General features: G+C 52.9%; 1 protein-coding gene across 9 annotated transcripts in view; it reads left to right on the top strand.

Moving 5' to 3' along the window:
• Positions 1-13,058, top strand: part of MCF2L (MCF.2 cell line derived transforming sequence like) — a 179,740-nt gene extending 166,682 nt beyond the window's left edge. For 5 of the 9 annotated variants that reach the window (XM_079779555.1, XM_079779559.1, XM_079779556.1 and 2 more), the window contains 11 exons: positions 12-104; positions 966-1,091; positions 2,318-2,539; positions 2,754-2,846; positions 3,966-4,044; positions 4,223-4,289; positions 5,140-5,258; positions 10,377-10,498; positions 10,711-10,823; positions 10,906-11,009; positions 11,145-13,056. In XM_079779555.1, the coding sequence (XP_079635681.1) occupies positions 12-104; positions 966-1,091; positions 2,318-2,539; positions 2,754-2,846; positions 3,966-4,044; positions 4,223-4,289; positions 5,140-5,258; positions 10,377-10,498; positions 10,711-10,823; positions 10,906-11,009; positions 11,145-11,230 (1,224 nt within the window). In that variant the 3' untranslated portion in view covers positions 11,231-13,056. Of the gene's footprint in view, positions 1-11; positions 105-965; positions 1,092-2,317; positions 2,540-2,753; positions 2,847-3,965; positions 4,045-4,222; positions 4,290-5,139; positions 5,259-5,569; positions 5,663-6,754; positions 6,830-10,376; positions 10,499-10,710; positions 10,824-10,905; positions 11,010-11,144 lie in introns of all 9 variants that reach the window. The other 4 variants (XM_079779562.1, XM_079779563.1, XM_079779561.1 and 1 more) reach the window with 3 other exon arrangements.
• Positions 13,059-14,507: the final 1,449 nt, after the last annotated feature.

Below are 14,507 nucleotides of genomic sequence, written 5' to 3'. Positions count from 1 at the left end.
GGTGGTTGTAGGAATGCCAGAAGAAACTGGACCACAAGCTGAGCCTGGACTCCTACCTGCTGAAACCAGTCCAGAGGATCACCAAATACCAGCTGCTCCTCAAGGTGAGACAGCGAGCCCCGTGCCTGGCTGGGCAACCCCCTGGAGCCCCACTCCCAGCATGGCCACCTCATTGCTCCTTTCCCCTCCCAGCCATGCACCAGGCAGTTGTGGCTGCCTCACCGTCTCTGAACACTGTGGTCTCTGAGCCACCTTCCTCCCATCTCTGCAGGGGCCTGGCTCTTCACAGACCTTTGTGGAGGGCCTACTGTGCGCTGGCCATTGTTAGGGCGAGGGACAGCAAGGTGAACAGATGGGCAAACCCCACTACATGGAGTCTCCACACTGACACTGGGCTGTGCCCCCACAGCCCAGTCGGTTATCTCTGTGGGCTCAGAGGCAGCACTGCAGGCCGGAGGGAACCAATGAATGAGCATGAAGAGCATGCGCATAACAACCAGATGTTTGTTCGGGGGGTCAAATTTGAAAGGAAGGAGTAACCAGTTTAGAAGTAGGACACATGAGACAGGGATCTCAGTCTGAGTTTGCTGGGATCAGAGCCGCACGTGGGTGCTGGCCCTGGGGAACTGCAAGGGGCCTGCACTCGCCACGTGGCTCAGGGGACACCCCCAATTTGCAGCATCCATCCAGGCTGTGGTGGGCTGGGGTATGGGGGCTTCAGGGAGGTGGAAGGGCAGCTTCCTGAGCTGTTCCTAGGCCAGTGGTCCCCGGGCCAGGCCCACGTTCAGGGAGGGTATGAGTGTCCACACGCATGGTCTATCCTCGGCAGTGCCGACTGAGCAGGGAGCCACATCATGTGTCCCCAGGGTCCGTGTTCAGGGCCACCCAGGGGCTACTTCCAGGACAGAGCACTGGAGTTCCAGATGGGTGTGTGAACATGACTTCTCCCTACCCCCACCCTCCAGGAAATGTTGAAATACAGCAAGAGCTGCGAGGGGGCTGAGGACCTGCAGGAGGCGCTGAGCTCCATCCTGGGCATCCTCAAGGCTGTAAATGACTCCATGCACCTCATCGCCATCACAGGCTATGACGTAAGGACCGCTGAGGGTGCCCCTGCCTTCTCCCCCTCCTGATGGAGGTGCGAGTGAGCCTGCTTGGTGGGGGGATCCACCAGGCAGCGGCTGAGGCCAGCCCACAGCTAGCGCAGAGCTGTGCCCTTGAGCTTTGATGATCATGGGTATCACCTGCAAGCGGTCAAAACCCGGTGTGACTCAGGGGCCCTGGGGAGGGTCTGCATGGGGGCTCAACAACGTGTCAAGAAAATCAGGAAGTGTTCACCCCTTGGAGGTGCATCTCTGAAAACCTCTTCATTCCTGGTCTTTTCCTGGGGTCAGCATCACTCAGGGAACGGGTATGAGTCTGTTTTCTGGGCTGATAATGTGCACTGAGTCGGTGTTCATTTCGACTTTCTCCTCTGTATGCCCATATCAGACCAACCTACTAATGTGTTTACCTTTCTGTCAGTCTCTTCAGCACCCATTCCTGGTTTCTTTTCATTAATAGACTATTTTTAGAGCAGTTTTAGGTTTACAGCAAAATTGAGAGGAAGATGCGGAGATTTCCCATGTGCCCCTGTCCCCTACACACAGCCTCCCTTGTTATCAAGATCCCCACCAGAGTGGGACATTTGTTACAATCAATGAACCAACATGGACACATCACTGACACCCAGAGCCCATCGTGTACATCAGGGTTCACTCTTGGTGTTGCTCACTGTGGGTTTGCACGCATGTATAATCACATGTGTCCACCATGGAAGTTGCCTTATAGACCAGTCTCACTGCCATACACATCCCCTGTGCTCTGCCTGTTCATCCCTCCCTGCACTCCGCGTGTCCCGTCCCCCCCCCCCCCCAAAGGTTATCTGTTTACTGTCTCCATAGTTTTGCCTTTTTCTGAATGTGACACAGTTGGAATGCAGCCTCCCTAGACGGGCTTCTTCCACTGAGCAACAGGCATTTAAAGCTCCCCTCCCACTCGCCCCATGTTCGTTCTGGGTTTTATATATTTTTTATTGATTTTTTACAGAGAGGAAGGGAGAGGGATAGAAAGCTAGAAACATCGATGAGAGAGAAACATTGACCAGCTGCCTCCTGCACATCCCCCACTGGGAATGTGCCTGCAACCAATGTACGTGCCCTTGACCGGAATCGAACCTGGGACCTTTCAGTCCGCAGACCGACGCTCTATCCACTGAGCCAAACCGGTTTTGGCCGTTCTGGGTTTTAAATGCTCCTCGTGTTGCTCCGCATTCTAGGGGAACCTGAGTGACCTGGGGAAGCTGCTGATGCAGGGCTCCTTCAGTGTCTGGACAGACCACAAGAAGGGCCACGCCAAGGTGAAGGACCTGGCCAGGTTCAAGCCCATGCAGCGACACCTGTTCCTGCACGAGAAGGCCGTGCTCTTCTGCAAGAAGCGGGAGGAGAATGGGGAAGGGTACGAGAAGGCCCCGTCCTACAGCTACAAGCAGTCCTTAAACGTGAGTAAGGCCTGTTTCCAGCAGCCACAACCCTTCCTGGCACTGGCCCTCCAGAGAAGGATCAGGGGCCCGTTCCAGGTCGTTACTGAGCCTCGGTCATGACGTCCACCTTCTGGCACGAGTCTCTTATCTTTGGATGTGGGCGTGCGGGATCTCTGGCATCCTTAGCCCCCATCTCAAAACTAACAACTGTCTCCCTGTTTTGTGCTCTCAGATGACAGCTGTCGGCATAACAGAGAACGTGAAAGGTGACGTGAAGAAGTTTGAGATCTGGTACAACGCCAGGGAGGAAGTTTACATCATACAGGTAGGACCCCATCTTTCTCTCTCTGGCCCGGCATTAGGGACTCCTCGAGTTTCATTAGGATTGCCAATGAAAGGCTTCCAGGGAGAGCTGGTGTCTAGAATCCTCCATGATGTTTTAGTTCCTAGAGGCCAGGAGCACCACTATTCATCCGGGGGCGCTGCCTGGGCCGTCTTCAACCTGAGCTGAATCCTGGCACAGTCCAGGGGCACACTGCAGGTTAGGGGGTCGGAGGTGTCCTTCCAGAAGAAGGAGCTGAGGCTGCCGTAGCCCCAGCACATGTGTGCCTGGACATGCAGAGAGTATAGCCAGCCTTGCCATACTGACATGCAGGACCGGGTTCTCCTGGCGGGAAGTGTGTTCCGAGTCCTTACCTGTCCTCACCTCGCTGGGGAAGGCAGGAGGTGGGCGAGGCTGGACATACATTCGTGAGCCCACACCAGAACCCGGGTGCCCCATGAAGGGGTCAGCCAGCACGGGGTGTGCCCCTCCTACTTGCCTTCAGAATTCTGACCCCACCCACCCGGCACGTGATGGCTTGGGCCCAGGGCCATGTGGCAACCCTGTATCACACGGGGCTTAGTTGTCTACAACTCAGCACCCACACCAGTGCAGCCAGACCCAAGGGCCCCAGAGAGCTAAGGCGAGGGTGTGGGCCACCGCTCTGGCTTTCCACAGCTGCCCACCTGGCACTACCCCCCAGGCTCCCCACTGTGTTGAGCCACGGTTCATGCTCCTTGTAGTCTCCCTCCCCCTGGAAGTTCAGAATAGACTTGTGAGATTTCAGACTCCAGCTTCCCTTGTCACCTAGAATGGTGTCAGCTTCCCTTGTCACCTAGAATGGTGTCACCTAGAACGGTCCCAGCCTCTTTAGGCTACAGGGTTTCCCCACTGAGTCAGCCTTCAGTGGCTGTGCCCTGGGCCTTGTCGGATCATACCCTGGACTGGGGTGAGGTCCCGAAGCAAGGGGCCGTGCCTCCGTTCCCTCCCTTCTCCTTCCTCACATGCAATGCTCTCATTCTCTAAGAGCATCCTCAGAAGTTTCGAGAGTAAACGACCAAAGTGTGTGTGTGTTTGGGGAACAGCAGTCCTTACCTCCCGGCATTTCTTTTGGGGGCGCAGGCACCGACTCCTGAGATTAAAGCAGCGTGGGTGAATGAGATTCGCAAGGTGCTGACCAGCCAGCTGCAGGCTTGTCGAGGTAAGAATGTCTCCGGCCATTCTTTTCTCCTAGCTTTTGCTCCAGGGGCATGTTTACAGATGTTCCAAGCAGTCTCAAAATTCGTAGCTGTCTGAGATCTCATAGCGTTTAGAAATAAAGGTGCCGGGGTCAAGTTCCCCAGCCATGCGTGGGCGGCTTGTTTGTTTTCTCCCCGCAGAGGCCAGCCAGCACCGGGCGCTGGAGCAGTCCCAGAGCCTGCCTCTGCCAGCATCGTCCAACACGAGGTGAGGGGCACGTGCCCTTGAAACGCCATTGCATGGGAAGGGTCACGAGTGGGAAATGTGCACAGGCCACAGACGTGGCGTGGCCCTTGTCACCTGACTCTCTTGGTTATGGGGTTACTTTGCATTTGCCCAGTGCCCCCCTGGAGTCACAGGCCGGTGGGCTAGTCCCAGTGGGTCAGCTGCAAAGCTGTGTGTCTCTGGCCCCCCTCCCAGTCAAGGCCAGGCCCTGACGGCCCTCTCATCACTTTCTGTCCGTGGTTATTCCACGGGGCGGTCAGCCCACGACATGGCTATCCCAGGTAACAGTTCATCGCCAGCCTTTTGCAGACAGTGGCCCCTCAGACAGGGACCCATGCAGGGCGGGAGGCTCAGAGCCACAACTCGCAGACGTGGGCACATTTCGGACACCAGCCTTCACGCCGGCTTTGTCGCACCCTTTCTGAAAGCCCTCGTTTTCCCTTTGACATTTTATTCACTCTCTTATTTTTTTAACATATTGTTCCTGTTTCTTATATAAGCCACCTCTAAGCATGTATGGGACAAGAGATGATCTAAATGAATAATCCACAGAACAATGGTTTTAAAAGAAAAAGACACCCCCCCCCAAAAAAAAAAAAAGAAAAAGACAAAACCACCTTCTGCTCAGTGGCTAGGAAGGTGGTTTTGTCCTCCTTTCGTTCCGTTTGGGCTTAATCTAGAAACACATGGCCCCTCTGCCGTGGTAGGACATGTACTTTAAAGGCTGGATAGGAACTTAGGGGTGTCCGGACACCTCCAATCATCAGGGAGAGTTTTGAAAAACTAACCAGGCAACTGACTATTTCTTTTCCAATGTCTCTGACGTCCTTAGTCCTTCGAAAGGGAATGCAAGGAACGTCAAAAAGTTGGAAGAAAGAAAAACTGACCCCCTAAGCCTGGAAGGATATGTGAGCTCAACGACATTGCCAAAGCCCCCCGAAAAGGGCAAAGGTGGGTGTCTGTGGCGCCCCAGCCTGGGCGTACCGGGAGCTGCAACATAGGGGTCCACTAGTGGGCGTATCAGGGATGCACAGCCGCCTGTGGGCCCAAGAAGCATTTGTCAGGAGTTCAGGGGTCCCCACCCACCCCGCACAGAGCCCTGGAACCTCCCAGAGGAGCCCCTCTTCCTCACGGTCAGTGTGCGCCCCCGTCCGGCAAACCCAGGCCCAGAGGTGAGCCCCGGCCTGAGCCGACACGTGCCCTCCCCAGGGCCCCCTGGGCGGTGGACACGCTCTGCACGATCCCTTTCTCTTCCTTTGTAGATGACACAGTCACTAGCTCTACCTCAGAAAGCTCTGCGCTTTCCAAGAAGCGCTTTACTCTGCAGGGCTTTGCTAACCTCAAAGGTCAGAAAGGTAAAAGGCACCCTCTGAGAACCGCTTCCTGGGCATGTCCCTGGCCAAGGTGGCATGCCTCCCATCCATCCGTGTGGTGACCATTCGTGAGGACGTTCTCGGGAAGGACACCTGCCTCATCCCAAGCGCAGCCACTCGGGAGCATTTTTCCGCCGAGTCACTTTTCCGCTGAGACCGGTGTGTCTGGCCCATGCAGCCCAGTGCTCTCTGGGGGGGAGTCTTTTCTTTGAAAAGGTGGACGTGAACTTTTCTAAGGAGGGCTTGCTCACCGACGACCTGTCATTTGCTTTTTTGGCCCAACCCCTCCCACGGCACCCTCCCCCTTTCTTGCTTCTTCCTGTCGGTCCCTGTGGCATTCATCTTTCTGGTTGCAATTACTGTCTCTGCCAGAATGCCGAAGTGCTGCTGTCGGCTGCCTTCGGGGGGGCCTTTGCTAGCGCCCGGGGCAGGTCAAGGGTCCCTGGAAGGAGATCTCTAAAAGCTCGACCACCTCTGAGGGCTCCTTGACGGTGAACTCCATGGGAGGGGGATACACCAGGATAGCTCATAAAGCAAACCCCGAAGTTCCGGGCGTGCCCTTACAGGACTCCCCAGTGGACACTAAAAGCCAGTGTTGTCTAGGTTTCTTTTCATTGGTCCAGACGCTGGTCTAAAAAATTAGAGGGTTTTTTTTCCCCCCAATTTATAAAATACTTTTAAGTTGGCCTCAAACTTAAAAAAAAAAGACAAATCCTGGCACTTTGCCAGAGTAGAAAGTATATGCATAGCCTAGAGAATGTGCCTAGAACTCAGAAAATAAACCTAGAGATGCCCCGATAAAAGGATGATAGCGATGGTTAGAGTCAATTGCTCGCCCATCTCATCTCTCATTTCCCTCGGGCTCTCCCTGTAACTGTGGGATCCCTCAGCCAGCGTGGTTTTGTACCCAGGAAGCTACTTTTTGAATCAGGGAAAATTAGGCCATTCGCTGTTCGTGTCTCATCCCAGCATGGATTCAGTGTCTCTCATGACCTCCTCGGTGCTCTGCATGCAATTCCTCACTCTCTCTCTCTCTTCTCTCTGTTATATTTTTGCCTCTTCCTCCTTCTGCAGCTTCTCCTACCAGTCCTGACAAAAAAGCTAAGCGACATGAAGTTAAGAGCGATCCAACGCCTTTTGGGTTACGAGGTAGAGTGGCTCAACCTTCTGGACATAGCCTGCCATCCATTTTCCCGTCCGGTTAGGGACGCTGTCTGTCTTGCCATTGCACGTCATCTGGAATGCAAAACGAAATAGGTCTCTACTAGCCAGAAGCAAACTCTTCGTTTTGTTCAAAAGCATGATGCTCTGGCCAGTGATACTGTGATGATGTCATGCTTCTGGGTTGAACTCACACTAGGCCTGCCCAGAACCTACAGACTGCTGATACCTGGCTGGCGTTTGGGTTGGGTTGGGCTTTATTACTCAGTAGCTTTATAGGCTGCAAGGCACCCCTGTCCACAGGCCCCTGCAGCACCAGCCACCCCCTACTTAACCAGTTTATCCCAGTGCTTCATGGTGGAAACACAGAACATAGAAGCCCTGGGATCCCATTAGACCTCTCATTTCACGGGGAGATGGCCAATCGTACAGACAGATGGGGTCAAGCTCTGTGTTGGTAATTGGGCCTTCTCCCTTTCCACCCTCATATTCCAAGGGTAAAGCCCCCCAACCCCCACCCCTGCCACCCAGGGAAACCCAAAGAGTCCCCTGGCCCAGGTTGAGGGTTTCAAGTTTTCAAAGAGGATTTCACTTTGTGAATCTTCCTGAGTTTTGCAAACAATTGTGAAGATTCCCTCGGGGGGAGTAGGTGGAGCTAGAATACCCACACTTACTGCCAGAGACCACCTGGAGGTCACCCAAGGCCCACTCTGGCCTCAAACCACACTCTGCACCCTGAGGACCCAGGCTGCAGCCCTCCAGCTGCCCCCGGACATGACAGCCCAGAGGCCAGGCCCCTCTCCCACTGCCTTCCCGTGGGTGCACCCAGCTTGCCCCAGGTGCTCGGGAGAAGAGTCCTTTCCCATTGACAGTCTCCTGGGAGGGGATGTTTTCATCCCTTATACATTTTCTACTTAAGACCTGGAGACACCTGAGGCTTCCCCGCTGTGGTCTCAGGTTGTGTAGACGGCTGGCGTGGGGCAGGAGTGAGTGTGGGCTTGAGCACAGCCCAGTGCAGCTCAAGTGCTGCTTTTACTGCTTTTTAGCCAGATTTTGTCACCTCGGCAAGCTCACCTCCTCATCTGTAAAATGAAGACCAGGCCACCGTGCAGGGTCACAGTAGGTGTGTGTGGAAGTCCTGAGCACGGCACCTGGGGCTCAGCAGCCAGTGCTCCTCCTCTTCCTCACCACTGACCACTTCCGTCCACAGCAGGTGACGATGAACTCGATGAACTCAGGCCCTCCCCGCTGGCCCTCTTGCAAATGCTTAAGCGCTCACTGCCTGAAAAGCTTCATCGGCCATTGTTTTCCTCACTATCAATACCTAGGACTGTTTTACAGGAAATAGAAGTGACCGTACTCATGGTCACCATGGCCCAAATGTCCACCTGCAAAATCCCCAACATCCTGCGTAGATCAGAGAGGGATGCCGTCCCGATTTGTGGTCGTTACACTGACAACTGACAACATTTGCTTGTTTCACACTTGGGGCCCTGGGCATAAGTGGGGTCTCATACTTTTTGGCAACTCCCTTGTCACACTGTTTGCAGGCAGGGATGCTCCTGGAGCCTGTTAAAGAGGTTCCCCAGAGGCTCCGGGGCAGAGAGGGGAGTGGCCACAGGCCTGGATGCTGCCGTGTGCCTAGAACACCTTTTATCTGCAGGCGCCAGGGGGCTGAGTTGTTCATAAGACAAACATAACCAGGCTGCTCTCTAAAGGGAAGGTTGACCTAAGGCCGGCTGGCCAGGCGGCACTGCCTTCTCTGCCCATAGGACAGTCTTCACCTCCCTGTCCTCACTGTCCTCAGACTTCTGCTTCTGTTTTGCCAGAAACCCCACCATATCTTTCGGGGGTGGGCAGGAGGGGGGAAGATGTTTGCAGCCAGGCCACCCGGCGCTATGACGCTCTCAGTGTGCCCTGCCCAGTGCTCTCCTTAGCTTCCCACGCTGTGTGACAACTCCAGACATGCCTCCAGCAGGCAGGCCAGGTGGTTTGTAGCTGGGGACTCTCAGGCCCCAATTCCTGCACAGACACAAGCCTGGTAGTGACAGGAGCAGGGCCGTGCTCAGCACACCTCCCTTCGCCCCAGCACCCGGCCTGAGGTAGGCAAAGCTCAGAGGCTCTCCTCGCCTGCTGTGGAGGGGGGTTTCGGAGGAGCTCAGGGCTGCTGGCATCTTGCTGGTTTCTTTGGCTCCGAGGACACCAGCAGATACATGCTCTCTGCCTGGGATGCACTGTTCTGTGGCTGATGGGGAACTCTGGGTCCCAGATCCCTTGCTAGGAAAGCAAAGACCGTTTTCTGTTGCCTCTAACACGAGGTTTTCATTGCCAAGCTTAAACATTCTCAGCCCTGGGAACTGGTCCATTAGACAGCTTGCCCCTTTGCAGCCCTGACTTCATAAAGGGGAGCATGCATTTTGCACTTGTCTGGCTGTGGCTCGTTCACACCCAGCGCCCTCTCTTTCTTAGGGAAAAGCATGCTTCCAGTCACCGTAAAGGTAACTTGGAACTGGGTGTGCTTAAGCCCAGGTCTGACTAGCAGAATGCTTATTTCCTAGATCCGCTTGCTTCCTGTCGAAATGCTATTTAATGTCATGCAATGGCTGCGGTAAGATACCAGAGGGGTGTGGCTTCCGCTTGGTGCTTTACTGCTGGCACTTACCTCATTTATTCTGAATCAAGAATTTATCACCTCCCGTCCCCCCAGAATGAACTTAGTTGCATTCTCCCCCCCAAATGGGACATACATTTGCTTCTCTTTGGGGCCACATGGCGGTAGAGGTGCTAATGAAGGAATATATATCATTTATAAAGTCCAGAAGAAAGCTTTCTTCCCCTCGTTTTCTGGCCAGTGGAGGTGGTGGAGCTCATGCGGGCTGGCTCTGCAGCCTGAAGGCCTGGGTTGGGATCCTGGCTGTGCCTCCATGGCCTGCAAAGCTCAGACACCTGATAGCGTCAGTCCCATGAGGATCTCAGCCCTCTTCCCTCACACGTTGGGGACTAGGAGTGTGTCTGAAACAGGGCGCTGTCAGGAACCTCAGCCGTTGGTGTGGGGAGCTCTCCCGGCCCAGTCTGGTGGGTACTGAGTGGTATAAAGGTTCCTTGAAAACACCTTCCCTTCCATGTGTTTGCTCCAACCCAGATGGGTGGCAGCGGTCTAGCTAGTGGTCTTCCAGGGTCCCTGTGCTCCCCTGGGACGGGGCCCAGCAGGCAGGAGGCCAAGTGGGGAGTGCTCCGCCTCCTCCAGGAAGCCACAGGGCCTGCTGGGTAAGAGCTCATTCTCTCCCCTGATTGGCCTGGCAGTGAAGCAGGTGCTCTGGGCCCCGCCTCCCTGGACCATTTGCACAGTTGAGCGAGCAAGCGTGGCAGGCATTTCGGGAGTCGGCAGCGTGCCCTGCAGTCTTTACAAGCTCCTGGGAAGGGGGCACGCTCCACACGGGTGGCACGTTTCGGAGGTTGCCGGGATTTCTGTAGCTCATCTTCAGACAGGCTTGTCATTGCGGGCGATCCTCACTGGAGCCTGTTCCTCTCTCAGGCTGGAGCAAAACATCTCACCCATTGGAGGCCCCTGAGGACAATGACGGCTGGTCAAGCGCCGAGGAGCCGATTAATTCCTCAGATGCGGAGGAAGAAGGCGGAGTGGGCCCCAGGAAGCTGGTAATTTCCCCCCACCCTACCCCCCCCCCCCCCGGGGTGGTCAGCCTGGTGCTGCTGGTCCCTGGGAGCCCCAGAAGCGTGGTGGTCGGCAGCTCCCATGGCCACTGGGAGGGATGTTCAGGCGCCAGGGCTCCCTGTTGCTGGATAGCCTCTGTGGCTGGTGTTCAGCAGCTGGAGCAGAAGCAGAGGGTTTCGCGTGCCTTCCTCCACAGGCTCCAGGGAAGTACACCGTTGTGGCGGACGACGAGAAGGGAAGCCCCAACACGCTGGCCGTGAGAAGTGGCGACGTGGTGGAGGTGGTCCAGGAGGGCGAGGAGGGCCTTTGGTAAGATGCCCACCGTGCGCTCCCCCTCGTGCCACTCGGGGCCCACAGGCTGGCGCCACTGACCGGCCCACGCCCCTCGCAGGTATGTCAGGAACCTGACCTCCAGCAAGGAGGGCTGGGTGCCCGCCAGCAGCCTGTCCATGCTCCTCGGCAAGTCCAGCTCGGCGCAGTGCTTGAGCAGCTCAGGTAAGACCCCCCGTTCCACGCTGGCTGTGCCCTGAGCCCACCGGGTGTCGCCACGTTGAGCCTGTGTACCAAGAAAGAGGGGCCGGAGTGTGCAAGGATTGGAGCCGAAGCCCTTCTCGCCTGGTTTTCCCGCAGAGTCCAGCGCAGGGTCCGCTCTGCTGAGCAACTCCTCCAGCTGCAGCGAGAGCTGCGGCGCCCCCCTCTCTGACCTGCAGGGGTAGCACCCGCCGGGCCCCCAGTGCAGGAGGCCAGCCCGCGAACCTCTAAGTTTTCCTTTGCTTGGGCTTGCCTAGTTTGGTGAGGGGCCGGTGCTCTAAGACGCCCTGGACAAGGAGGACCCGGACAAGACCCGAACGAGGAGCTGCCCGCTGCCCACAGAACCTCGTGGTGCAGGACGTGGGGACATGCAGAGGAAAGGTTCAGGAAGAGTCTGCCTCCAGCCTCCATGCCAGGCTCCCCCTCCCAGGGCACAGGCACCGGTGCCCAGGGCAAGACCAGTCCACCAAGCTTCCTCGGAAAATCGGAAAGTCTGGGGGTGCTGCAGGCCAACAGACCGCCTGTGAAGAAGGGCTCCGAGGCGGGGCCACCCCTTCCGGCCTCCGCCAGGCAGCCAGGGAGGAGCCGGTCCCAACTGCTCTGCTTTGGTTTCTGACGTTTCTGACGTTTCTGGTCTGGTGCTTTCGCAGGGGTGTGCATACTGTGGGACGGCTTCCAAAAGACGTCACTGATTCACTGACCCAACAGCTTGAAGAGAGAGGGGGTGGGGGAAGGGGGGGGGGACTCTTTTGTCTTTTACAAATTTTTTTTTAAAAGCAGGGACGAATCCCACGACCATTTTTCGTGGCACTTTGGCCTCTAATCTTTACCAAGAATCACTGTGTTTACATGAAATGACAATTTGATACTGCATTTGATACAAAACTATTTTTTTGTTACTGGGGTTTACATTGCAGCACGTTGTCTATGCCGCAGAATGGTTTGGGGGACTCTCTCGTGGAAATTGACGGCCGTCTCTCCGAAGGCCACCTGGTGACAGGTGAACGAAAAGACGTCCCTTGATAAAATCAGGCAGCATTTCTACACATGAAAGCAGTTAGAAACCAAGGAAATGTCTTTACCTGTGTAGTTACTTTTCGAAAGGAAATTTAAACTATAATTTAAAATACTAACCTTCTTTTCTACAAAAAAAAAAGAGTGGGGACTCTTTTGATTTTTTTTTTTTAACAGGCTTCACTGAATTAGGATTTTTAAATTGTTTTTAAAGAATAAATAAAGATGCATTTTCTGCAGGGTATCATCTGAACCAATGATGTCATATGTAGCTTAGTGCAAACCTGAGCTCGAGTCGCCTCTGCCTCTTTCCGACCTCCTCCACCTGCAAACGGAGTAAAATCGCCCTGCGCGCACTGTATAAAATCACCCAAAGTATAGAAATTTAAAGGTGCAGAGTTTATTTTATTCCAATCAAAGCAGAACTGGAAAGAAAACTCTTCTGTTTTACCTTTTTTGTGTGTTTCAGAAACATTTTCTGTTCTTTGGGAACACTCTCTGCATCCGGTTGGGGCAGATATTTTTATATGTGTGTATATATGTTGATGTGTGTACATATGTATCCAATGTAAGGGATGTATTTATAGCCTCCATGCTGCTGGAAATTGTCACTTTACAGCCCTCCCTGAGCCCACGCCCTGCCATAGCGAGGCCGACAGGCTTCCTCCCCACCGCCATGTGCAAGGCCTCGTCGCCAGCCAGGCCACCTGGAGTGTGGTAATAAAACAGTAAATGTGCAAGACCTGGCAGCTTCTCTTCTGGTGTATAAATTATTTGGGGGAAAAAATGATGTGTCTCATAATTTAATTAATATATTGATTGTTCAGACACCGTTCCTGCCATCTCAGCCTGGGATTGCCCACCGTTTTTTGTGATCGCTTCCTCATAAAGGCACTTTAAAACCTCATGTCTTAGTCACTGTTTTGTGTTTCATTCTGCTGATGTAAATGAAATTTGAACATCTGAGTTCTTTATTATATGGATGGAGTTTGAATAAATATCAGCAACTCTTGCTGTCTGCCTTCGTCTGTAAAGGTGCAGAAGCCCTCAGGTCTGCATGCCCAGCACTGCGGTGCTGGTTTGCTCATCTACTCACAGGCTGGCAAGCACGTGTTCGAACAGAAACGAGGCAGGCCGGGAGCATGTCCCATACACTTTACTTTGTCAGAAAAGTGGTGAAGATAGACTAACAACAAGCTTATTATGTATGTCAACAATGTAAAGGTAACAAAAACCCTGTAAAATTACCATCCCAGAACAAGAATACGTTTGATACCTTTTGAACCAGAAAGGTAGAGAGGAAAGAAGGGTTGTTGATCCAGTAGAAGAAGAGTAGGGCACAGAGAGGGAAAATCATGATGAACAGGAACGCAAAAGATGATGGAAGGAATAAGTCCAAATATCTCTCAGTCGCAACAAATGTGATGATGCTACACTGACCTATGGAAGGGTATCAAATTGGATATAACAACTGCTAAGAGAGACCATAAGACAAAGTGATGCAGAGGTTGAAAATCAAAGAAAGAAAAAAAGATGTAGCAGACAAACTATAACCAAAAGGAGGCTGGGATAGCAATGTTGATAACACATGAAATGCAATTTAGGACTCGGTAAGCATTTAACAATTATGCTCAAAATATAGACAGCAAAGATCAGCAGTCAAGGGTGAAAATGTAATTATCTCTCACAGGTATTAATACCCATTTGTCCCTAAAAGTATAAAAATATGCATTATTTTCCAACACACATGAAATACACACAAAATTTTATAAAACAATGAAAAGACAATTTTAAAAGTTAGCAAAGAAATGTCATTGGAAATTCTGACATCTGCAGGACTACAGAATTATGCATATGAGTGCTCAGGAGTGCAGCTAAAGCATAGCTTAGAGTGGCATTGATAGCCCAGCTGCATTTAATTTTTTACATGACAAAATTAATGAGTTTACCATTTAAAGAAGCTAAAAGTAATACCAATATAACTCAAAGGAAGTATAAAGGAGGAATTAGTACAATACAGAGAAGAAAATAATAAAAATCAAAATAAATCGATAAAATAAAAACCTTGTTCCTTGAAAAATAATAAAATACAACAATTGATAGGGGGGAAAAAACTGAAAAACTTCACAACAAATAAAGGCTTTAAAATGAGAGAACCGCCCTAACAGGTTTGGCTCAGTGGATAGAGCGTCGGCCTGCGGACTGAAGGGTCCCAGGTTCGATTCCGGTCAAGGGCACATGCCCGGGTTGTGGACTCGATCCCCAGAGGGTGGTGTGCAGGAGGCAGCCAATCAATGATTCTCTCTCATTATTGATGTCTCTATCTCTCTCTCCCTCTTCCTTTCTCTCTGAAATCAATAAAAATATATTTTTTAAATGAGAGAACCATTATGAACAACTTTCTGCCAATACATTTGAAAGCAAAATAGGAATTTTTTAAAGAAAGCA

This window comes from Cnephaeus nilssonii, assembly GCF_951640355.1.
Source record: "Cnephaeus nilssonii genome assembly, chromosome: 8".
In the NCBI taxonomy this organism is placed as follows: domain Eukaryota; kingdom Metazoa; phylum Chordata; class Mammalia; order Chiroptera; family Vespertilionidae; genus Cnephaeus; species Cnephaeus nilssonii.
This window is presented reverse-complemented; position numbering and strand designations above follow the sequence as displayed.